This window comes from Diceros bicornis, chromosome 16, assembly GCF_020826845.1.
Source record: "Diceros bicornis minor isolate mBicDic1 chromosome 16, mDicBic1.mat.cur, whole genome shotgun sequence".
In the NCBI taxonomy this organism is placed as follows: Eukaryota; Metazoa; Chordata; class Mammalia; order Perissodactyla; family Rhinocerotidae; genus Diceros; species Diceros bicornis.
This window is the reverse complement of record NC_080755.1, coordinates 27133481-27157787: the sequence shown is the minus strand read 5'-3', so window position 1 is coordinate 27157787 and position 24307 is coordinate 27133481. Positions and strand designations below refer to the sequence as shown.

General features: G+C 40.0%; 1 protein-coding gene across 1 annotated transcript in view; it reads left to right on the top strand.

The window, feature by feature from the left end:
• Positions 1 to 24307, top strand: part of KLHL14 (kelch like family member 14) — a 95294-nt gene that overhangs the window by 59371 nt on the left and 11616 nt on the right. The window contains exons 3-4 of the mRNA XM_058556959.1: positions 12852 to 12941; positions 20569 to 20647. Coding sequence (XP_058412942.1) covers positions 12852 to 12941; positions 20569 to 20647 — 169 coding nt within the window. The remainder of the gene's footprint in view (positions 1 to 12851; positions 12942 to 20568; positions 20648 to 24307) is intronic.

Sequence of the window (24307 nt, the reverse complement as noted above, 5' to 3'; positions counted from 1 at the left end):
GTTTATTGAAAGAGCTTCACATACGGGGCCAACTGAATTTTTCCAACAACTCGATTTTTTCCGACCACTGATTTTTTCAAAACATCTTCGTTGGATGTCTCATCTCTCCCAGTGCACTATACCTCAGGAAGTTCTTAAAGCAGCCCCAGTTATATTGGGGTGTTAAATTAAAACTTCATTTTCTAAATACATTTGACGTTTCTCTGTCTCCTATTGTATCAGGGATCCCCAAGACCACGCCCAAGTTCAGTAATTCACCAGGAGGACTAACAGGATCAGCATACAGTCATACTCACAGCTACGATTTATGACAAGGAAAACGTATAAAGCAAAATCGGCAAAGGGAGAGGCGCCTTGGGCAAAGTCCAGAGGAAACCAGGCGCAAGCTTCCAAGAGGCCTCGCCCAGTGGAGTCACACAGGACGCATTTATTCTCTTCAGCGTCAGATTGTGACAACACCTGTGAAATGTTGTCTACAGGGAAGCTCATTAGAGACTCAGTGCCCAAGGCTTTTATCAGCGGGCTGGTCAGGTAGACATCTGCCTAGCACATACGAAAATTCAATATTCCCAGAAGAAAAGCAGATATTCAGTATGAATCACATTGTTTGTACAATTTGGGCACAGACAGCCCCTCTTAGTTAAGGTAGTGGGAACACTCCTGAAGTCTACACTCCCAGATGCCAGCCAAAGTCTAGCCTTGCAAGCAGGCCTTTCTAAGGATAGCAGTCTCGGGTCTGCTATATTAACCCTCGCCTGCATACTGATGTTGACACGAGGGTGAGCAGGGCTGAGCCACCCTGGAGGAAGTCAGCCTTCCTGAGTAGTCTGACTCTACCAGGGTTAGAGCTGAAGGAGGGAAAGGCAATGAGAGAAGAGCTCTGGTGTTTTTAGAGCCTGGCTTTGGAGAGGTGAATGCTATAAAAGCTGACTTTGTTGTTTGATGAGCTGCCTTTATGGGTTCTGTGGTGAACCTCTTTCTGAAGACCTCCCACTGCTCCGTGGGCGATCCATCACATAGCTTCTGTTAGGTTCACCTAGACCTGGCAATTCATCTTCTTGGGGAGGGGGTCTATTCAAGACCATTCCAGCCAAGCAAGCTTCCCAAGCACCGGCCCAGCCCACAGGAAGGTGCTGGGTTCCAGTACCCAGCCATACCAGAAGTCCAGGCCACTTCTTCTCCAGCTCTCTCCCTGCACACTGCCATCACAGACAGCTCCCACCAGCCGCTTCTCCTTGTGCCTGCCAAGCCCCAGAAGGCATGGAAATATCTGGCCCAAGAATTTTTCCACCAGTCTCTGCTTTGTCTTTGGGGTGAAGGATGAGAAGAACATTCTGTTCTCCTGTGGATGGAAAATGCCCAGTGCTACCACAACCTCCCACAACCACTCTCTTAAAAAAAAAAATCCCTGCTGGCTAACAGTCTTCCACATCATTGTATATATAGGCTGAATACATGTGTGTGTATTTATGTATGTATGTACACACATACCTACAACCAGTCAGAACCAGTTTAGGAGCCACTTTTAGCAAGTCCTGCATAGATGGCCTGGCATATATCTTTAGATTAGCTTCAGCCTTAGAGTCTCAGCCTAAATTCTAAGACAAGAAAAGTGCCAAATATTCATGCACATTCATAAATATATTCATCAGTAAATATCACTTAACATTCACTGACTGTCTAGTTTTGCCAGTAAAAAATGATGCCAGGGGCCGGCCCGGTGGCACAAGCGGTTAAGTGTGCGTGCTCTGCTGCGGCGGCCCGGGGTTCGCCAGTTTGGATCCCGGGCACGCACCGACGCACCGCTTGGCGAGCCATGCTGTGGCGGCGGCCCATATAAAGTGGAGGAAGATGGGCATGGATATTAGCCCAGGGCCAGTCTTCCTCAGCAAAAAAAGAGGAAGATTGGCAGATGTTAGCACAGGGCTGATCTTCCTCACAAAAAAAAAAAAGAAAAAATGATGCCAAAAAAGGAACTTCAGTATTCATCACATTGCCCTACATGTTTCTCTCTTAGGATATGCATAGCTCCAGTTCTCCACTTTTTCCCAGCAATGCAGATTTCAGAACTTTCTCAAGAGGCAGTTCTAGGTGCCTCTTCATTGGCCAAGACCACCCATCTTGGGCTCATCTCCTAAGATCATGGACTGTGCTTTAATTTCACTTGTGTGTTATAAGCTGTTGACTCAGTATAATCTTGGTTGCCCAGCCCGACTGCCCCAGTACTTCCGGGGTATAACACACACACACGGGTTTGTGTGAATATACACATGCACACACCGTGAAATGGCCGTGGGTGGAATGCATAGCAAATCCTTCTGAATCTTTGCGGTGAAATATCCTTTGACGTGGAAGAAGTGCAATAGCACAATAACACACTGAAGCAGCAAGAGCAAATGCAGTGAGAGGTGGTCTGAAAGGAACTGAAGAGTTGCTCACAGTTCTGATAATCCTACCAGCTGCTCCCAGAACTATCAGGTGGCTCCAAATGTCGGGAGAGAGTTAATTAGTAGATGCCACTGCTGCTGGCTGGTCTAAGGAGAGACTGCGCCAGAGGGAATTTGAGTTGGAGAGGGGGATGGCTGCCTAAAGGGACAGCCCAGAGGACAGCCCTTCCCTTTTATTTGCTCCCACATTACCCAAACACGTTTTCTCTGGCCTTAACAAAATAGTTGATATTGTAATAATTTGATCATAATATTAAGAACATTTTGGAAATTAATCTAATCTTAATAATCAATTTTTTTTTTGGTGAGGGAAGGGATGAGCTAACATCCGTTGCCAATCTTCCTCTTTTTGCTGAGGAAGAGTGGCCTTGAGCTAACATCTGTGCCCATCTTCCTCTATTTTGTATATGGGATGCTGCCACAGCATGGCTTGGTGAGCAGTGTGTAGGTCCACCACGCCCGGGATCTGAACCTAAGAACCCCGGGCCATCGAAGCAGGGCACATGAACTTAACCACTACGCCACCGGGCCAGCCCCAATAATCAATTTTTATAAAATAATCTAATTAAAATAAAAATAATATCACTGGGGCCTAGCCCAAATCTCGCACATAGTAGGAGCTCAATAAATATTTGTTGAATCCATGTTCCTTTTACTGATAATGACTTTTGCTGCTGTGACAATCTGGAAAATCCCTGCTTAGCCTTATGATTTAGCTTAAGCCTCTCTTTCTGAAGTTTTAGTCATTTCCCTGGTGTTTCTATTGCACTTTTCCTATAGCACTGGGGATCCTATTGCTCTGCCTATATGTTCTCTTTCTTTCTACACCGTGAGATCTGGAGTACAGGAATGTGTCCCAGTGTTTAGCACTATAACTAATAGTTCCTTGATATGTATTTTTGAATGAAGGGAGTGAATAAGTGAGTTGATAGATAAATGATTCTTAAATGTACCTTTTGATATCTCATGGGTTTTAAAGTGAACCAATAGAATTCACTTTCTAACATTGAGTTTGTGTGATCTACATCAGAAAACTCTTCCTTATAAATTCTCACTATATAGACCACACCCATTTCCTTCCTCCTGCCCTCAGTAATTTGGGACAACTATGGGGCCATCATCTAAGAGAATTTAAACTATTTAAGAATCATTTTTGCTATCCTGTTGCCATATCATCCACAGTATAAGTAGCCCCGGCTCCCTTGACTTTTGTCAAGAGTCTTATTTTCACAGGTTTCAATAATATGTATTGCTCTACTACATTAATTCATTTAAAGAGTTTACTATTTTTTGTTGTTGTTGTTGTTGAGGAAGATTGGCCCTGAGCTAACATCCACTGCCAGTCCTTCTCTTTTTACTTGAGGAAGATTGGCCCTGAGCTAACATCTGTGGCAATCTTCGTCTATTTTATACGTGGGACGCTGCCACAGCATGGCTTGATGAGCGGTGTGTAGGTCTGCACACGGGATCAAACCTGCAAACCCCAGGCCACTCCAGGCTGCCCCGGGGTCACTGAAACAGAGCATGCAAACTTAACCACTACACCACCAGATCGGCCCTCAGAGTTTACTATTTGTTAATGAGGCTTTTTAGGTGTAGAATAATGAAAAGTGAAATTTCTCATGACCAGGAAGACGTTGTGTTGGCACTTAGGAAAGGGCAAACCTCAAAGCACTAGCATGTTTCATCCACGTGTCTCTGAAAACACAACACTTCATAAAACAGAAAGAAAGAAAAAAAAGCTAATCTTTGGAAGAGATTGCAGCTTTCACTCCCAAAGATTTTTTTGCTTTCCAAAAGTGAAAATAAAACTATATTTAACTTCTAACTAACATGTCAGGAAGGATCCAAAATTAAATAGTTGATTTATTAATAATAACACAATCATAATTTAGGAACACATTAGTGAAAATATTCTAATTAAAATAAAAATAAGACTTTGAAAGTCAGTTTTGCCTAAATAGCTAATTGAAGTCCTATTTTAAGTCCCCTTAGCCTCGCTGGTTGTTAGCACTTCCCCCCAGTTAAGTGCTCAGAGCTAAAACCGTACATTAACAAGGATTTATTGAAAATCTTTGACCTTGGCATAGTTAGGTCTATGATAGTTCCTAAAGAAATATGTCACAGTTTTTGAAGAACTTACAAACATCTTTTGTTTAAAACTAATATATGGATTGCATATAGAGTGACATCTATACTAGAAGCCACAGAATCCTGATCTAAGGCACATCTTCTTCCCTTTCTTCCCTTCTCTTCCCTCACTTCCACTCTCCTTCACAACTTCTGGTACCCATAACATTTTTTACACCTTCCAAGGAAGTAAATTCCACAGTGTCTCTTAGCTAGCGTTCACTCATTCATGCTACTAACATTTATCGATTTGCTAATATTTCTAATTACTGTATTAGGTATAAAAGCTGTAGCAATGCCTGGGTCTGACCCAACACTATGTACTAGGCACTGTGCCAGGCATAAAGCTATAGAGATGACACAGTCTGGCCTCAAGGAGCTTATAGGTTCTTTAGGGGTGACAAAAAAAGACAGGCAATTTTAATATACTGTATCATGACTTGGCAAGTGTACAGTAAAGGCATGCATTTAGGACAATAGTTGTACAGAGGAGGGAGTAACAAAGCAATACTCATTGTCAGGAAAACTCTCCCTTAGATACAATTTGGAACTACGAGAGAGAAAAAGCTCTCTTGGTTCGTGCACAGCTTCCAAACCCTAACACAAGTGTACTTTTTTCAGATTTATACATCTTGAACTCACTTCAAAAACTTTGTCTCCAGTAACTATGGGAACCTAGCTCAGTGTGTGCAGAACAAATTGTGGGTGAGGGAGAAAGTGTTGGCAACCTTTGGGTTAATTCAGAACCTCAACCAACTTACCACTGGATTCAGGCAATGTGAATTTCTTATGGTGATTAATTTTCCAGACTAACTGTCCATAATGATCAAATCGTCCCCAAATACACAAAACATTTCCATTTATTTGTAGTTTTCAGGGGTAGTACAGTCCAAATATAACAGGAGAAAAAGTAACAGAGCCTTTCCTGTGGATTATTTATTCAATAACATCAAGCGGCTACTTCATGTAAGATGTTTTACTGTGTGTCTGTTTCTGTCTTCAGAGAGTCGTTGGCCAACTTGCTATATCTTTGTAGAAAGACTGGATATAGGATCAAACTAGTAAATTTTTAAACATTTATGTTTCTCAATTACAGTGACTATAAAATTGAAGAAATTGTGAAAAAAAGAAAATCATCTACAATCCCATGGCAAAGAAAACTCATTCAATATTATTAAAATGAAGCATCTTTCTTTCAGGTTATATTTGTTTTCAACAGCATGTAATTGCTATTTGAATTTGCTTCAATGAGTAAATATTTCACAAATATATAGTCTAGCAATACCCTGCTTCCAAAATATCATTTATTTGCCAGCTTAGATAACTCCATAGAAAAGAACACTTTAAAAACAGGAATCACATAATTATAGGTAACATAAATTATGATATCATGAAATCAAAACCCAACAGAAAAATGTATGAAATACAAATGGATTTTAAATGTATAAAAAGGTTCTCAACTCCTATCATAATTAAATAAATACACATTTAAATTTTAACTAGATACCAATTGTTCATCTACCATATTGGCAAAGATACAAATCTAAAAAGGGATACAGTGTAACAATATCCATCAACATGTAAAATGCATCCATCCTTTACCCCAGAAATTTCACTTGGAGGAATTAATCCTACAGATAAAGTCTTGTGTATACATGTTGTGTTCCTATGAGGACGCTCAGCAGAGCACTGTTTGTCATAGCAGCAGCCTTCAACACATGTCCCCTTCTCTCCATCCCTAGGATCCCTTTCTAATCAAGCCTTCATCGTCTGTCATCTAGACCACAGTAGGAGCACCCTACCTCATCTCCCTCTTCTCCCTCTTTTATTCCCACAACATCCATAGTAGCCAGAGTGATGTTTTTAAAACATAAATCAAACCATGTCATTCCGCTGCTTAAAACCCCTCCAATGCCTTTCTGTCATGCTAAAAATAAAATCCATACCACTTATTCTGGCTTATAAAGACCATCTTCCCAGCCTCTGCCTGCGTCTCGATGTCAGCTCACCCCTCTTTGGCTGTTACCCTCAGAGTGCCAGACACAGAGGCTTTCTTTTGGCTTCTCAGGCACATCCAGCCCATTCTTGCTTCAGTCTCAGCATGGATTCCTTCCCCTTATTTTCTAACAGTGGCTCCCTCTCACCCTTCAAATTCTACCTCAGATGCCATTCCCCAGAGAGGCCCTCCCTGGCCACCCCAGCTGGGGCAATAACCAGGCACTCACTCTCTAACACATCGTCCCATTTTATTTCTCTTTATATCATCTGTCCTCACCTGGCTGCATTCTTATGCATTATGTACTTATTTACATTCTTCTTTCCCCTATAATGCAAGCTCTATGAGAGCAGAGACACTGTCAGCTTAGTGCCCTGTTGTATTATCAGCAACCAGAAAAGTGTCTGCACATACTGAGTGTTTAGTAAATGTTTGTTGAATGAATTAATAAATGGCCATCAGAAAGGAATGGAATACATTATTGGATACCCATCAAATGGAACACTGTGCAGCTGTTAAAAAGAATGTGGTGGTGGGCAACCAAAGTGTTGTGTTCTGACCAAGCCTGCAACATTGCACCTGATCTGCCCTCGGGCTCCCTCCTAGACCGCATCTCAGACCCCTGGTCTTCCTGCTGTTCTTGGTACATCCCCCACACCTGTGCCTCGTGGCATTTGTGCTTGCTATTCCCGTACCAAGACCCTGCAAAGCTCCCTTCAGTCAATTCTCTACTCAAAACTCCTCTCCTCAGAAAGGCGTTCCCTGACCACCATCAAAATTTCCACCCTGTCACTCCCTCTTCTCTGACTCTGATTTACTTTTCTTCATTGCATTTGTCATTTGAAACAAAAGTGCCTATTTATTTGTGTCCATGTTTATCCTGTGCTTCCCCTGACTAGAATGTTCCTTGATGCTGTTCACCATGACCTCCCCAGCAGGTAGAACATTGCCTGGCATAGAGTAGCAGCTAAACAAATATTTGATTGGTGGGGAATGAATAAATGAACATACTCTTGAGGTACTAAGCAGTGTGCCCATAGTACACTGCTGCCATTGGTATTAAAGGAAATGACTCATATATATAATCTCTCTGGAAGGAAAATCCGAAAACACAGTAACAGTGACAGCCTGTGTGGTAGGGAACTGAAAGGCTGGGATCAGGGACAGGAGGAAAACTTATTGGTCCCGTACGTCCTTCTTTTTTCTCAGATTGTATTTTTTACCATGGGTTTTAATTACTTTTCCAAAAAAATTAAGAAGTATGTCATATTTGACAGTTTTGCAAATTTATGTATTTGAAGCCAAAAGGAAATCAAGGCCCATATAGATGTTACATCAAGATAATAAACATTCAGTAACCATTTATTCAGCAATCCCATAAATTTGGTATAGCCCTATGCAATCTGGTTTGGATGTTCATGAAACTTTGTGGTCCTGTGCTTTCTGCTGGAAGAGGTATACCTTGCTTAGATGTAAAGTATGAGAGGAAACAGTAGTGCAGATCTCTAGCAGAATAAGTCCTTCACAAATACAACAAGCCCCCTGCACATTTTATGTGCCAGGAAAAGGACCTCTGTGCCCAAGATTCTCTGAATCTGCTTACAAGGTTGAAACATGCCCTCGTTGTTTAAAAAAAATAAAAACCCTCTGCCAATAGACTCTACCCACCCTTACCTGGCTGATTTGCTCCGTGTTTTTCTGGCTCCATCAAACAACTGTACCCTACTTTAAGAAAACCAACTATTTGAATATACGGATTTATAGAAAAAAATTTAAAGGAGTGTCTAGTTACTTTAATTAAGGATTCCTTTAAATATGAGAATAATAAACATTTAAAATATGATTCGATACAAAAAAATTATACAGAAATTTCAGGAACACCGTCATTGAACACACAGGTACTTAGTAATTACTTGCTGGTTGGATGAACATACCTATTGAAAATCAGTAGAGTGAAATGGATAAGAGCGTGGGTTGGGATCCAGATATCCCCATGATATCCCCGTGTTTGGATTCTATCTCTGCCATTCATTAGCTGAGTATGACCTTCAACAAGTGACTTAACCTCTCAAGGCCTCGGTATGTCTTATAGAAATAAAATGGATGAGTAATGCCTCCCTTGGAGTTAGTTATATTAAGTGAAAGATATAGGTAAATGAAATATAGGTATATTTTATCATGTATTATATTTTATCATGCATTATAATATCATATATTATTTCCTTCACTTAATTTCTGCTTGCCTGAATGGGAGTAAATGAATGGCAAGAAAATACACAAATGTTGTTATATTTTCAGAGATAGACTATAGGTAACTCTATATAAATATAATTACATATTTAATTTACATATATATATGGCCCCTGCACAGTGCCTGGCACATAGCAAATGGTTGGTAAGTAGTGGTTACTGTTGTGAAAAGGAACACAAAATACTCTCAGGGTTTGACTCTCCATTTTCATATCTACAAAGACCAATTTTGTGTACAACATTCCAGGACATTTTATTGCACCAGTACAGAGAGGGATAAAAGACTTTGTGTAACTGAGATTTGTATGGCCTTAAAATTATGGGAAATCAATTAACAGGCATATAATTGTGGCAGAGATTCAACTTGTAGCAATTGCTAACATCTATTGAGTGTGTAACGATGAGTCATTCTGCAGAGTAAATACTGTGACTTAATATCCTATCCAAGTTTATTTTATGATATTACCTGCTTCCTACTTTCTTAATTAAAAATATTAAATGTAAATGTTTTAATTTACATTAGAATAGAATTACATTAGAATAGAATTTCAGGTATGTGGAGTGGGAAAGGCAAAAATGATACAAATTGCTTCAAATTTAGAGACTAAATGAATATATTCCCTCAGATGACTAAAGGTTTTTCCTTTTTCTATTTTCTGGCCTTTTTTTTTTCCCTTTCCTTCTAGCACATCTAGTTTGTCTAATAAAGTTGAGAATTCTCACAAAGGGTCTGATAAACACGTGTTATTAGATTTTAAATCTGATTTGAAAGTGCCTCTCTCCTACTCCCTCTGAGTAAAGTGACCTTTTTAAATGGAGGGAAGTGGGTTTAGATGACAGTCATGATAAATGCGGTCATGTTCACTCAATAAAATAAGGCCCAGTGCATTTGAGGATAAATCAGTGAAATGTACAGCCCCACCTGTCTGTCTCCATCATTCATTTCCACTGTCACTTTCACAGTGGCTGATGGATCACAGTTGCTGTAAAATTAGACAGCCTTTAATCTCATTTCATCCTGATTAGCTTCTCTTTACCCTTTCCCTCTAACTCACTGACTGACACGCTAAAAACTCACACTGGGCTGTATATGAGCATGGAGAACAAACTTCTCCGATGCCTGACTGTGAGGGCGAGGCCAGTGTCCAGCACTAGAGAAATCTGGAAAGGGTCAGGCATGTATTCCTTGTTATTTAAAAGATCACCGATAGGTGCAGTAACTTGTGCCATTTTAAACAGATGTTTTATTTTGCTCACTACCCTATTTATTTTGCTTTCCTTCAGGTTTAATCAGAAGTCAAAGAAATGAGGTCTTTTGCAAAACTTAAACATTGATTTAATATAGGTTTTTTTAAAATTTGGAGCATTTTACGTTCAGAATAATTTCAAAAGAGTTATTTGTATGTATTTATAACCTCTCGATTCACAGTAATAATTCAGAAAAGAGAGTAATTCAGGAATGAGAATACTGAAATAGCGAAGAAATATAGCATGCAAGGTCTAAAAACACGAGCAAATGTATGTAGATATATGTAGATATATAGAGATATATACGTACATATATGTATATATGTAGATAAATGAGAATACCCTCAAGTGGCCTGTGTATTAGGACTTCAAAGACCTTCTCTCTTATGTTGAAGGTTTCAATAGTTTAGTGCAATAGTTTCATTTGTTTGCATAAAGCATAACAATAGGGGTAATCAAATGAGAAAGAGGCTTAAGAACAAATCATGTATTATTTCCTTCACTTAATTTCTGCTTGCCTGAATGGGAGCAAATGAATGGCAAGAACAAAACACAAGTGTTATATTTTTAGAGATTTTGCTTTATTATAAAGCTGGACTTCTAGTGAAAAAGAAGATAATATAATTTTTCATTATTTATAAGATTTGGGCGTTGAACTGACCAAAAATCTAAAATAAGTATTGGAAGAGTGGCATCATCAAGTAAATTGGTTAGAGTCAATGGCCTCTATTCTTACACTCATGTCTCATGTGAGTAGATGCATACAGATGACAATCGATGCTGTAAGTTTACACTGACCAGATGACATTATGATGAACTGGAGCAGCACCAGGCTGTTCACAATACACACAATATACATAATCTACATCAGCATCCTTTTGTGTTTGGTATTTTGGAACCAGCATCATAATCCAAACGAGTTAATTTTTTTTTAAAAGGGGATATTCAAAACATATCCAATCTTAGTTGCTCAATGAACTCAACATGTAATCTACCTCAGTGGACTCTGAGAAGTGAAGCCTGAAGGAGCTATATGGTTAAAAGCATTTTCCAAAGAGATAACTGAGGGTTGAGGGGCAAAAGGACATTCCAGAGATGACTCCCTAAGTCAACTGACCTAATTAATGGACCACACAGATCCACGGGACACCCAATTTCCACAGTATCCCAGAAATCAGAGGTTTACATACCAATGCCTTCTCCCTTGTGGATGTAAGTTCAAAAACAATGAATAGTCACAGTAAAAAATGAATAAATAATAAAATAATCAAAACTCCTAAAATCCTTTAGCAAGAAGCTTAAATGATCTTATTTGCTCTTTCAGAAGCTGTTTTAGGTTTCAAAGCTATGCCTGTTTCTTACTAATTTTTATTTACAAATCTTAGCTAGCATATATAAGTGCATTCTAAGAAAAATAATATATAATAAAAATGAAATAAGAGATATATATCATCCAAAATTAGTCGAGTATGAGATAGGCGCACTCTCTCTCTCTGTCTCTGTCTCTCTGTGTCTCTCTGTCTCACTTTCTCTCTGCCTCTCTTTCTCTCTGTCTCTGTCTCTGTCTCTCTCTGTCTCTCTGTCTGTCTGTCTCTCTCTCTCTCTCTCTCTCTCTCTCTCTCTCTCTCTCTCTCTCTCTCGGCATTGGCAAAAGAGCACGAAGTAAGAGCTGGCCCTGTCTCATATTGATTTCTCACTGCACTGGTTTCTTAAGTGCTCTGTTGATCCGTGTCAAGCAATAAGTTCCCTGCCTGAACGTGCACATCACCTCCCCATTTGTCCTCACCTAGATTTAAGGTGCCCATATGATGAGCTGAACAAGGACATCATTTTTCCTACTGGTGTCACTGGGCCCAAACCACTGCATGTGATATGAGAACTAATGCTGTGTACGTTTGCATTTACCATGCGATATTATAATAGCAGAGACTAGCCCTGCACTGCACCCGGGGTGACAGGGGTGTCCTATTCTGGTTCTGCGTATTTCCCAAAAGAAAATGAAATGAGAACAAATACAGAGAAGCCTGGCTTTAGTGAGTTTCTGAATAACACCTCCTCCTCACAGCCACCACAATGGGGCAGGGAGAAGGGTGAGACAAGGGGAATGGATATTTCTGATGTTCCTGACGGTTTTTATCTTTGTTACAGAAGAGCTCCTAAGCAGATAGATAGAAAATGTGTGATTGTGCTGCTAATGACATTGTACAGGAAATTAAGCGTATACATTTGGAGAAGGCATTAAATCAGCAGGACCTTAATTTAAAAACTTAAAACTGTATGGAAATTCAGCTTGCTCATTGCTGTGGAATAGAAAGCTACCAAGCACCCTGAGTCTGTTTATGGAAAGACTGCCAGCAAACCAAGTTTGGGCAGAGCATTGTAACAGCTCCAAGCGTATGCAGGGGTATTTCTTCCAAGAAGTAACCCCCAGCCCTGACCATTTGGGAGTATCAATCATTGTTTGAGAATTCGATCCCCATCGTCAGGCAGGTGAGGAGGACTTAAGAATCGAAAGCAGCATGATAGGTTGTTCTTGACTAATTTGTGGAATAACATTATGTAAAATTAATCAGAAGGGGTTGGGTTTGCAATCGCTGTGAACACACCACTGAGCCACTGTGGATTGGTGGGTGCCCTGCTCTGCTGCCTACGCTCTCTTCTTCCTTCTGACTTAGTCTCACATTTTATACACTTTGGTGAAAGCAAATAACTAGTGAGCCAAAGTAGCAAGTCCTAAGATGGAAAATTTCATACATCTTTTTTTTCTTTCTTAATTCCAGTTATGCCATACAACAGCGCACACCACTGCGTTGTGGAGGTAGAAAACTTCTTGTTTGTGTTGGGCGGAGAGGACCAATGGAACCCCAATGGTAACTATTGAACTACTTACTAGTGGGTGCTCAGCAAGTATGTGTGTAATGAGAGGCATTGGTAGCAGTCCATTTTGTAATTACTGTGGAAAATATATTTCCGTGCAGCAGGGACAAATGAAGTAGTCAGTGAATTGGGCTGACAACTGGAGGGAGGGTCAATCATTGAGCTGGCAGAGGACATATGCAGCAGAGCATTCACTCATTGGCTGTCTGGGGATTTGGCTTCGCAATGACGCCCCAGCCCCTCTCCTTATCCATCCCCTGAGGAATGCCACAAGCATCAGCACAGACTCCCTAGAGGCAGGTAGCAAGCTGCAGCTATTCAGCATTCTCACCACCTTCTCCACCACTTTTCTCCTATCTTATCAGGGTAATGCGGTTTCCGTAAATGAGCATCATCTGCAGGCGTGCTGTCCATAACCTTAGCCGAAGCTCTTGTACAGCGTTTATTACTTGAGACCCATTCTCATCGCTGCCCCTTTTGCAAGGGCTTCTTCCACAGATTATCCTCCATCCTCTCTGTTGGTGTGATTCCTTCGTAAATTTATCACAAAGAGAAAGTAAACACTTTAACACACTTTCCAAACCAAACACAGGGAGAACACTGCGCCCTGCAGAATATGCAAAATTATCAAGGTATTTTTGGAAAGCTTGCACATGAAAGAGGAGTTGCAGTTGTAGCCTTCTGTGTAACAGAGATAATTATGACTGAGAAGCCATAAAACAGCTTGCAGGTACACATTTTTACTCTCAAACCCCAGAACATCCAGCTGAAATTACATAGACTGCATATATTTTATTGTGAATGCTCTCTTTCAGCATCTGCACCAAGGCAAATTATAGAAATTGTTACATCTGTTCACTCTAGAAAATCTTAAAGGAAAACAACCCAGGCCACCCTCCAAGAAGATTTCTTTGAAGAGAGGAGGCCATTCTTTCTCAAGACCTGCAGGCTCGTTGTTTCATATCTTTCACTGTTGCAAAGGAGACAGTTCCTGGGCTTTGCAAGAAAGATTCGGAACAGCAAAAATGATATTTAATATCTCTCTTCTGACTTATCTTTGCAATGACAGATTTGATATGTCGCCACAAAACCCTGGCATACATACAAGCCACTGTAAACTCCCCATTTACTGTTTAACTTGATCTTCCTCGGAAGTGATTTGAACTGAAAGGAGCATTTTTAAGTAAACACACAGTACATAGCCATCAGGTTTGTCTGAGCAAAGAATCTGCAGAATGTTCTTTCTGAAGCCTAGATTAAAACGAACACATGACAAGAAAAGGCTGGAAAGTCTGGTTTCTGAAGACAGTGCTCTCTCAGCCTGTCTCCCTTCCCAGGTGGAATAGGCCTCTGTTGAAATACCAGTCTTGGTGCGAAAACAGTTTTCACAAAACGCTATGAACCTCCCATTCCCATGAGACAGACCGTAGTCAACAACACACAAAATCTGCCTCCTAGGTTTATGCCCCCCAAAATAACCTGTAACTGCATACTGTTCAACTTCTATCAAACACACAGCTGAGAGAATGGGGTGGGGGATTAGGGGAGAGTGATGGACATATTCCTTCCTCTAGTCTAGAGAATCAAGATTTGATCTTTGAACTAATTCAGACTCCCATAAAAGTGTGCCATTGGACCTCACTGACTTGCCTCCCCTTTTCCTTAGAGGAACAGCAATTTGGTTTAAAGCCCTCAACTAATCTGCTGTGAGAGAAGACTCTAGAAAACACAGCATTGCATTTACTATAGGGATGCCTTTCACTCTCCTCACTCAACATGCTCCCTGTGAAGACCCACATGACAGATTTCTGTCACACCAAAGTACTGAGGCATAGTGTGATTTTGAAAATCACTACTCATGCTATTCATGTGATTTGAACTTGTCTCTTCTCTTTTGCTTTAGCTACTAGGAGCCTCAGAATTGAATTTTAGTAAAACTTTAATTACTATATTTTAATTTTACTTTCAGTCTCAATATGAGCCTGGCAGCTAAGTCTCTCTTTCTCTAAGACCCCTTTTTAGAACTTTGGGAGTTGTACCTGCAAGCCTGAGTCGTTCTGTCCCTGACTTGTTTGGCATGTGAAGTCATTTAGCATAGATCTGGGCGAATGCCAATGAACCACTCATTAGTCTCTCCTAAGTAGAAGAGAATTGGTTACACCGTGAGGCAAGCAGGCCAGTCTTTTGTACCTACATGTCAATCAGACAGTCATTGGCTGAGGCTTTCCCCTGGGTTGGGGATGAGGGCAGGCAGTGAGGTGGCCTGTTCAGCTGAGGGCAATTTTCCAGAGAGGGAGCAGCTGTGACTATGAGTAACCAACAATTAGAGCAGCTAGGGAACAGGTGCACCAGTCTAGTAAATGTGTCTGGGCTAGGTACCAAAACACACATCCACCACAATCCCTTACACGTTTTCCATGTAGCTTGGTATTCCATCTGGTCAACCATAGCTGACATTTTTAGTATTGGTAGTAGTATTCATTGAGTACTCATTCTTTCCCAGGACCTTTGCTAAGCACTCACCTGCATCATTTCACTTAATCCTCACAACCATCCAGTGAGGCTTGTTCCATGATTGCTCTAGTTTTACTATGAGGAGTCTAAGCCTGAAGAGTTAAATAATTGCCAGGACACACAGCTTGCAAGATGAGCTGATTCCAATGTAGGTCTGTCTGGCTCCAGAGCCATAGTCTTGAACCACTGTATTATACTTCCTTCTCACATAAGCATATGTATTTGGTTAGATATTAAGCAACAATCATGTTTTTGCCTTTGATCTTGTGAAATTAAATCAGTATTGTATCACAATGAACAGTGGCTCTCACTCGCTCCCAAAGAACTCTTCCTCATTCCCCGTTTAAAAAACTATGAAGTGACTCTATCATTGCAAAAATATGAGATTATCATATTATAATACCTCATAGAATTAAAAAGTAAGAAGTTAATACCAAAATTTATGAAGAATAGCAATCCTATGATAATATATAACATGCTTTAATTTCGTTGCCGACAAGGAGAAAAAGTTAAAAATCCATGAGTTCAAATGTTATATGTCAGTTCCAAAGATGAAATCTTAAGTTAAACTTTAATTCTTATGAAAATGGAGCCTGAGATGTGTGTCTTTGAATGAAATACAAAATTGTAAATTTCATATACATGCTCATAAAACACAAATATATATTCACAAAATACAAATATGATTTTATTTATCTTGTCTAGATTACAAGACCAAAATTTGAAATCATAAAACACGTTAGTTACTGGAACTGTAAGCAGGATACATACATTTTTTTCTACTCAGCTATTGGTATTAACTCCTATTAACTTCCTTCATGTCATTAATGATAGAAATACATTATAATATTCTAATATATATGCATGTATTCTGTCAGTGCCCCAACTTACAGAGAACCAATTTACACTTGTCACTTACTGATGATTTACTCCAAAAAAAACTGCCCGTGGGGGACTTCCTTTCCTTCCCACTTCTTTCCCCTCCCCCACTGGCTGAAACCTGCCACCTGTTCCTCCATTTCACACATCACCCAAGAGATACTCAACAATCGTGTCTGGTGACAGGGCATCATCACAAAAAGAGAAGTAGAGAAAGAGTTAGAAAAAAATGGAAAAGATGAAACTAGATGGGTGAAGAGGAATCCAAAATTCCATTGCATATGGCTGCCACTCTTAAGCTGCTAGTAGAGTCTCAAAAGAAGCCACAAGGAAGGAAGGAATAACCCATTTTATCTCACCTTCCTCACTCTACCACATTCATTCATTCTGAGGTTTATTATCCTCTCTGCACATTCTTTGCCATCTCCAAAATGCCTTCCTTCTTTTTATCTCCCCACTCCTCCATCCTTGCCCCTCCTTGGCACCATTGGCCCTGCCTCTGGAAACTCTTTCCTCATCTCACGTCCATATCACACCAGTCCCTGCTTAGCCTTTTCTCTGAGTGAGGGCCACTACCATTACAACCAAAGCAAACATTGCTAATTTCTACCACCACTGCTCAGTGTGTGAAGGCACCCTGCCCCATTGCTGAAAGGAGACAGATGTCTTCCTCCAAGTAGAAATTCTAAACCAAACTTTACAGAGAAACATTCTTATTCATGGTGGGTATGTTCTATATTCCTTTAACAGCATTAATCTTCAGGTACATTTGGGAATTAACCTTGGAACCTATCAAGAATGATATTTTTTTCCTACAGAGAAATGATTGCAAATTCTACAAAAACTCCCTTATAAACCAATTCTAGACATAATCCTTCCTTGAGTTGGAGCCTCCCTTTGTGGAATCCAAGTCTTATGGGCCATTCTCACTCCTGGCACTCTTAACTCTTTCTGTACATCCCCAAAGGAAACTTAATTTACCACCCAACCAGAGCATGCAAACCCTCCCACATGATCCTTGGAACTCATGATCTCACATCAACAAAATCCTTATAATCCTTAAACTCTCCTCTGAATTCTTTTCTAATCAAAACCCTTCAACTTCTTTTCTAATCAAAACCTGGCTATCTTCTGAGAGTACTGTTTTCCCAGCCACCCTCTCTAATGGGGACTGGGTTCTGCTCTCCTCCCCATACTTCATATTATTGGAGGCAGGTAGCTTTTCTACTTCCTCTTCATTGCCACTCCCACACCCTTAAAATCCACCACTTCAAAGGATGTCTTCAGCTTTTACCACCTGCTGCCCCTTTCTGTGGCAGCTATCCACTGCTATCCTGGAAGCGCCACCTCCTTCACTCTGCCCTACCACTTTTTCCCTGTCCATCATCCTCTCATGTCCTTACTTCCCTCATTACTGAGCTTAGATTCTATTGCCCATCCCTATAATCATGCTAGTGCATACACCTGCAGTCCTCATGTCCTTCTCTCCTTCCCTTGTACTTGTTGCTAAAGCTCTGGTTCTGGTAAACCCAACTCTCTTCCACCTCTCCCCTGCCCCTGTGCAACTAAATGTGGATATAGAAAACCACAAGCCACACCGGCTACTAATGAACCATGCTGGCTACTATCCAACCCCATTAAATTTCCCTGGCCTCTCCCACCTTCCAAGTTAATTATTTCACACTTTCTCTCTCTTCAAATGCCTCTTTTTCCAAAACCTCCCTCCTCATTCTTACCTGATGGCCTTGCTTCCTAGTTCAATGAGAATAGAAGCAATCAGAAGACAAAATCATCTTGCTACTACCAAATCTATTTACCTACCTCCGTTGCTACCCATATATTTTATCTTCCCTCCTATTATTTTTTCTGCTCCAACCTAAGGCCTATTCCTCATTCTCTCTTGTCTGCTCACTGACTTTCCAGTACTTCTGAACTTAAAAATACAACCAAACAACCAAATAAAACCTTTCTTGATGCTGCATCCTCCAGCTATAATCTTCTTTTTATGGCATAAGTCCTAAGAAGCATTGCGTATCTGCTTGCTTCTGCTTTCTTACATCTTATCCTCTCCTGAGGAGCCTCCACTTAAATTTTCATCCCCCCCGCCCCGTCCACTGAGACAAAACTTGTCAAGGCCACCACCAACCTCCATGTTTCCAAATCCTATGGTCGGTTCTCAACTCACTCTTCTTTTTGAAACCCTATTTGAGATGGCTTCCAAAATACCATACTTTTCCTCCTATCTCTAACAATTCCTTTCCTTTGCTGGTTTTTCTTCTTCTGCCCCAGAGCTCATTCCCAGGACCCATTATCTTCCATTTCCATACTCTCTCCCCAAAGGGTTTCATCCTGTTTTATGATTTTAAATAATACCTCTGGACTAATGACTCCCAAATTTGCACCTGCAGCCTCATTTAACTGGTGGCCTACCAGACACTTTCACTTTGAGATCCAAAGTGGAAGTTAAGGTTAAGTCCAAACCAGAATTCATGACTTCTCTCCCAAACTTCAGCAAATTGCATGAGCTTCCATCCAGTTACTCAGGCTAAAAACCTGGCAGCCATCCTTAATTATTCACTTTTTCTCATACCAATTCCCAGTCTATTAGAAAATTTTATTGTCTGTGTGTATACAATAGATCCCAAACTTGACCATATCTCACTGCCTTCACCTTCGTTCAAGCCACCATCAGCTCTTGCCTTGACTATTACAATGGCCTCCCAACAACTCCCCTGCTTCCGGAGTGGCCCCTCTGTAGTCTGTTCTTCACACAGCAGCCAGAGTGATCTTTGCAAGAGATAAATTAGGCCATATTCCTCATTTGCTCAAAACCCTCTAGTGGCTTCCTATTGTTCTTATAACAAAAGGCGCAATCCTACACCAGTCCACAAGGCACACTGTTCTGGACCTTGACACCTCTCTGACTTCTGTCCAAGTCACCCCAGCATTCTTGCTGGTTTTGAACTTGTGGCCAGCCCAAGGACTTCATACTCACCTGACCCACTGTGTGAGAGGCTCATTCTGCGGATATGTGCATGGCTTGCAGAAGACATCTGTGAGCAGGTGACCATCCTACCTAAACTGGTCTCCCCTCTATCAATCCCTGCTTCATTTTTCTTTGGAGCATTCATCTTACTTGATAATATATATCTGTTTATTCATTTACAAGGACAGGGACTTTGTCTTTCTTGTTTACCGATATGTTTAGAACCTCGAACACGTAAGACACATAGTAGGTGCTCAATATATATTTGTGCAATTAATCATTGTGTTGTCTATACATGCCTATGTGAGGCGCGCATGCACACACACACACACACTCACACACATGCTCACACACACATTCTTCTGCCTATTCCTGTGGTGAAGTTTAGTACCAATATTTCAATGGTTAGTTACACATGTATGAACAAAAAACAAACTTTTAGAGTTAAGACCTCAGGTGCTTTAGATGATTGTCATCTCAGGTGCTACGCAGAAAATGGAATAACCTCTTCTGCTTCCATTTCTTGCTTTGGTGTGAATCTGTATGTAAAACAAGATTCATTTTAATACTTCGGAGGTATTACTGTGCTTCTTAGGCTCAACAGAGGGGATAAGCTGGTTACCCAGCTCTGAGGCCTCAGGTTTCCCATTTCAGCAAATGTACCTGTGATATGTCACAGCAACTGTGCTTCCCCCTAATACACACACAGAACTTACATGACGTACATAGACAAAACTGATTTCCTAATGCCAACTCTTAATGTAGAGATTGCTATGATTTCCATGGAGAGAGAGCAGACTCCATCACTGCTAGACTTCTTGGATCATTAAAAAAAAAGGCTCTAACCAGAGATATCACACAAGAAAGTCTCTGGAACTGATTATTTATAGACAAGAACTTCATGTTTTTAAAATATAAAAGCACCAAAACTCAGAAATTTTTACCCTTTGTGATAAAACTGTTTTGATAAACATACTTGCTTTTATTATTATGGTTGACTTATTTTTATACCAACTCCTTCCCAAAAAACAGGCAGAGAGGAAGAGAAGGAATTGGAAAAACATTTGAGGTGACACCTTTATTCTTCTACTGACTTATCACTTCTCATATCGTGTTAGATTGTCCCTCTACTTAATTCATCTGTTTGTTAAACCTGAGAAAAGAGACAACTTATAAAATACTATTAAATGTGCACTATAACAAAGGAATCTAAGTTGTAAGGGTCAAATATATTTTTACAGGAAAACACAGTACAAATTTTGTCAGCCGATATGATCCTCGATTTAATAGCTGGATACAACTTCCACCCATGCAAGAAAGGTAAGTGTTTATTTCTTGTGTCTGAAACATTCGTGGCTGCTTTACAGGAAGCATGGATGCTGAATGGTTTTCCATGGTAAGGTTTGCTAACCGATGCCAATGAAAGACATATGAGGCAAAATACAAAACTTGGCCTGGCCAATTTAGATTAACTGCCTTATTAACTCAGTGGAGAAATATAATCAAATAAGTCAATTGTTTGTCCTAATGTAGGAAGAAAGAATTTGTATGACTTGTCTTCCTTTACTATATTGCATTGGTTTTTTGGCAAGCAGGTCTACAATCTCACTGACTATCCCACTCTTCTCAGTTATAAGATATTTAAATCCTATAATTGAAATATAGAACACTGTTCTCACAATGATATGCAATTTGATTCAGAAATTTCAAAATTAAAGTTTTCAAGTCTCACTGATTCAAATCCTTTACCTTTGCCTCCTCAAATATCTTCCCACCATACATTCAAGAACGGGTCATTTGTTAGCTTTTTTTTAAAAAAAAAGTTTTGCAAGGGGTCCTCTCATTTTTTATGTATACAGTGTTTGTCTCACCCAATTCTCCTAGCACCAAAGGACAAGACGGCGACTATATTTATACATATTCGGCCCTCCTGGCTGATACTTAGGCGTGAGATGATGTCTTAATATGCATATGCAAATTCACACGCTAAATTTTGAACACTTGGTTCTTTTCATACAGTATCTCAACATCCTCTTGAGCAAATTCTCCAATATAATAGTAACAGTAAGCTGCAACCTATTTCCTCTTCTTCATTGAATTATTCAAGAAATAATTTTACTTCTTGTTTCCTTCACCTTAACATCTCCTTTTTTTAAAACAGTCAATCATATTGCACTGAGATCATATTAGATCCTTAATCACAAATCTCAAGTTAAGAGGAAATTTTCAGATCATACCATTCACTCAAAAATGTACATGACTACAGGAAGACAGTATGAATTTATGCCATAAAGAAACCCAATAGCTAACTTCCTGGTCCATAAAGAAACCCGATATCTAACTTTTTAGTCCACATAAATACATTAAAACTCTTTTTCAGGAGACTAGCAGCTATACACTGAAAATGATGGGGCACAATATATTATAAGGACCACAGTCCTTATAGGAATGTCTCATTCAAAGGTACCTCAAGAAATTATTCTAAGTCAATTAATATCTTGACAGACTTCTCAATCTTCCCGTTGTGCACACATGGATACATAAAGGCCTCCTCATGTCTTCCTCCGGTGCACCCTGTTTCTCTCTTGTTTTGGGGGTTATTTTCTGGTTGCTGTTATTGTAGTTACATCACTTTACCCTTTAATCAAAACCATTCAAAAAAGTTCTATTTAAAAAAAATTTCGAAAATAAATATCGATAACATGTTTGAAGTGTCAGCATCTCATCACCACGGTCCCCTTTGCTGGGGGCTGTACACCACGATAATTAACCTTCGTGCCTTCGGTTTGGGAGGCATAACTCACGTCGCGGTCAATTATCTCACTGTAGAGCCCCTAAGGATGAGAAGTATTGTTGCAAAACCTAATTAGTAAATTTTTTAAAAATGTGTATTGTTTACTTGATATTCTATAATGACTTCCTCTGAGGCACTATGGCCTACCGTGGCAGGGTCCTACTTAGACAATTTTTAGCAGCTCATTGACCTGATAAAAAGACCTGCCATGGTCTGTCGGCGCCCGGCAGCCACCGTTGACAGGATGGACTGTTTAACATTTCTTTCTAAGTCATTATGGTATATCATGTCAGGTCCTCCTAATAAAAGAAGTTTTTTTTTAGATTTAGAACAATCAACTCGATAGACCAAATAAAGAGCTCCTTACGGAGCTGAATGGGAAAAGGCAGATCTCACAAATGCCCAGTCAATCTTCTAGCTCCATATCTCCTATGGGTTGGTTGACCCAGGCAGCAATGCATAACTTAAAATGAAGTGTTTCTGTCATTGCCAAGCCTCCATCCAAAATAGCAAGTACGATCAGTTACCAGCATGGTTTAATTGGTAATTAAAAAGAAGAAGAAAAAAATACGTAAAATATGTGAGACACTCTTCAGATTAGAAAAGTTTCTTGAAACATTTAACTGAGTTAATTTTGCATCGTGCAGATCATGAATCAAACTCACCAGAAGTTCCCCAACTCCCCTCTTCCTTCAGCTGCTACTAAACTGCTGAAAAGTTATTATTATGCTGAGAAGTTACCAAACTGATTGAGAATAATAGAGCTGTGTCAGGGGTAACCCACTCTTACAGAGCTGGCTGGACAGAGTCCTAGGATAGCTTACCTACTCAGAGCTTCCAAAGGAGTATAATGCAAGTACAGGGAAATATAATGAAAGTCAGCAGGGAAATGGGCACACGGCCTCTAGGCTCACTCAGCTGTGGGTCAGCTCATGAATCGCATGCCTGTGCCCTATGAATTTACAGGGAAATGATTAGATGAAAAATAGAAACTTAAATGTAATGCTGATGAGTTGTTTTGGTCTCAGATTTAGGATTTGATTCTTCTGAAAGAAGAGGGTAAAAATGAAAATTCAGATTAATAGAAATGCTTTGGTGACTTTAAATTTTTTTCAATAAAAATAGACATTTTAGGGGCTGGCCCAGTGGTGTAGTGGTGAAGTTCACATGCTCCACTTTGGCAGCCTGGGGTTTGCACGTTCGGATCCCGGGTGCAGACCTACGCACCGCTTATCAAGCCATGCTGTGGCAGGCTTCTCACATATAAAGTAGAGGGGGATGGGCACAGATGTTAGCCCAAGGCCAATCTTCCTCAGATGTTAGATCAGGGCTAATCTTCCTCATCAAAAAAAAAAAAAAGACATTTTAGGTATTATTCTAACAGAGATCTTACCCTTTAGCTAGTCTAGAAAAAAGGGAAAAGAAAAAGAAAAAGCAGTTTGGAGAGCATTTGGAGAGCAACAGCAACAAAGTTTATGTTTCACGGAGTAGTGAAAAGCTAGAAGCAAATACATCAAAAATGTTTCCAAATTTAAATATTTTGTTTCTGGCAGCCTTAAAAGAAACAATGCAAGACAATATTCTGTTTGAAAACTCTATTGTTTTTAACCTGATGATGAAAGTCAAAAATTCACGCTGGAGATAAGGTTATGGCAATCCAAACTCATGCTTTAGGATATAAACTGACCCCCCTAAGGGTCAGAAGGAACTTGTAAAGACCTGTACAATGTGCAGTGTTCAAAGTATGTTTGTAGAAGTCAGTGGTAGTCTTTTTAAACTTATCTCAATACGCTGAATATTGCCTGTGGTGTTGGGGGAGGAAAGGGCGGCCAGAGGAGGGAGAGATGAACAACGTGCAACACAAATAGTGTAATCCTATTAAAAAATCTTTAATAATCTTGAGCTTACTTTTCCAAAACAAATAAAATAGCCTAATCAGGTGTGCTCTTCGTGTGGGGAGGAGAGGCAGGGAGGATCCCCAAGAAAGACCTGGTATGATAAAATTTTAGCCTTGAGCAAATGTTCACAGTTGCTGACAGACCATTAACTATCCAGTGTTTCTATAATGCATTTCATGAATTCTCCCCTTGGGCGTGCAAGGGAATATGTCAAAGACTCAGGGTCTTTGCTACTGGAATTTCTACATAAAAATGCACTTTTAGTCAGGAAATGAAAGCTGCTTATTT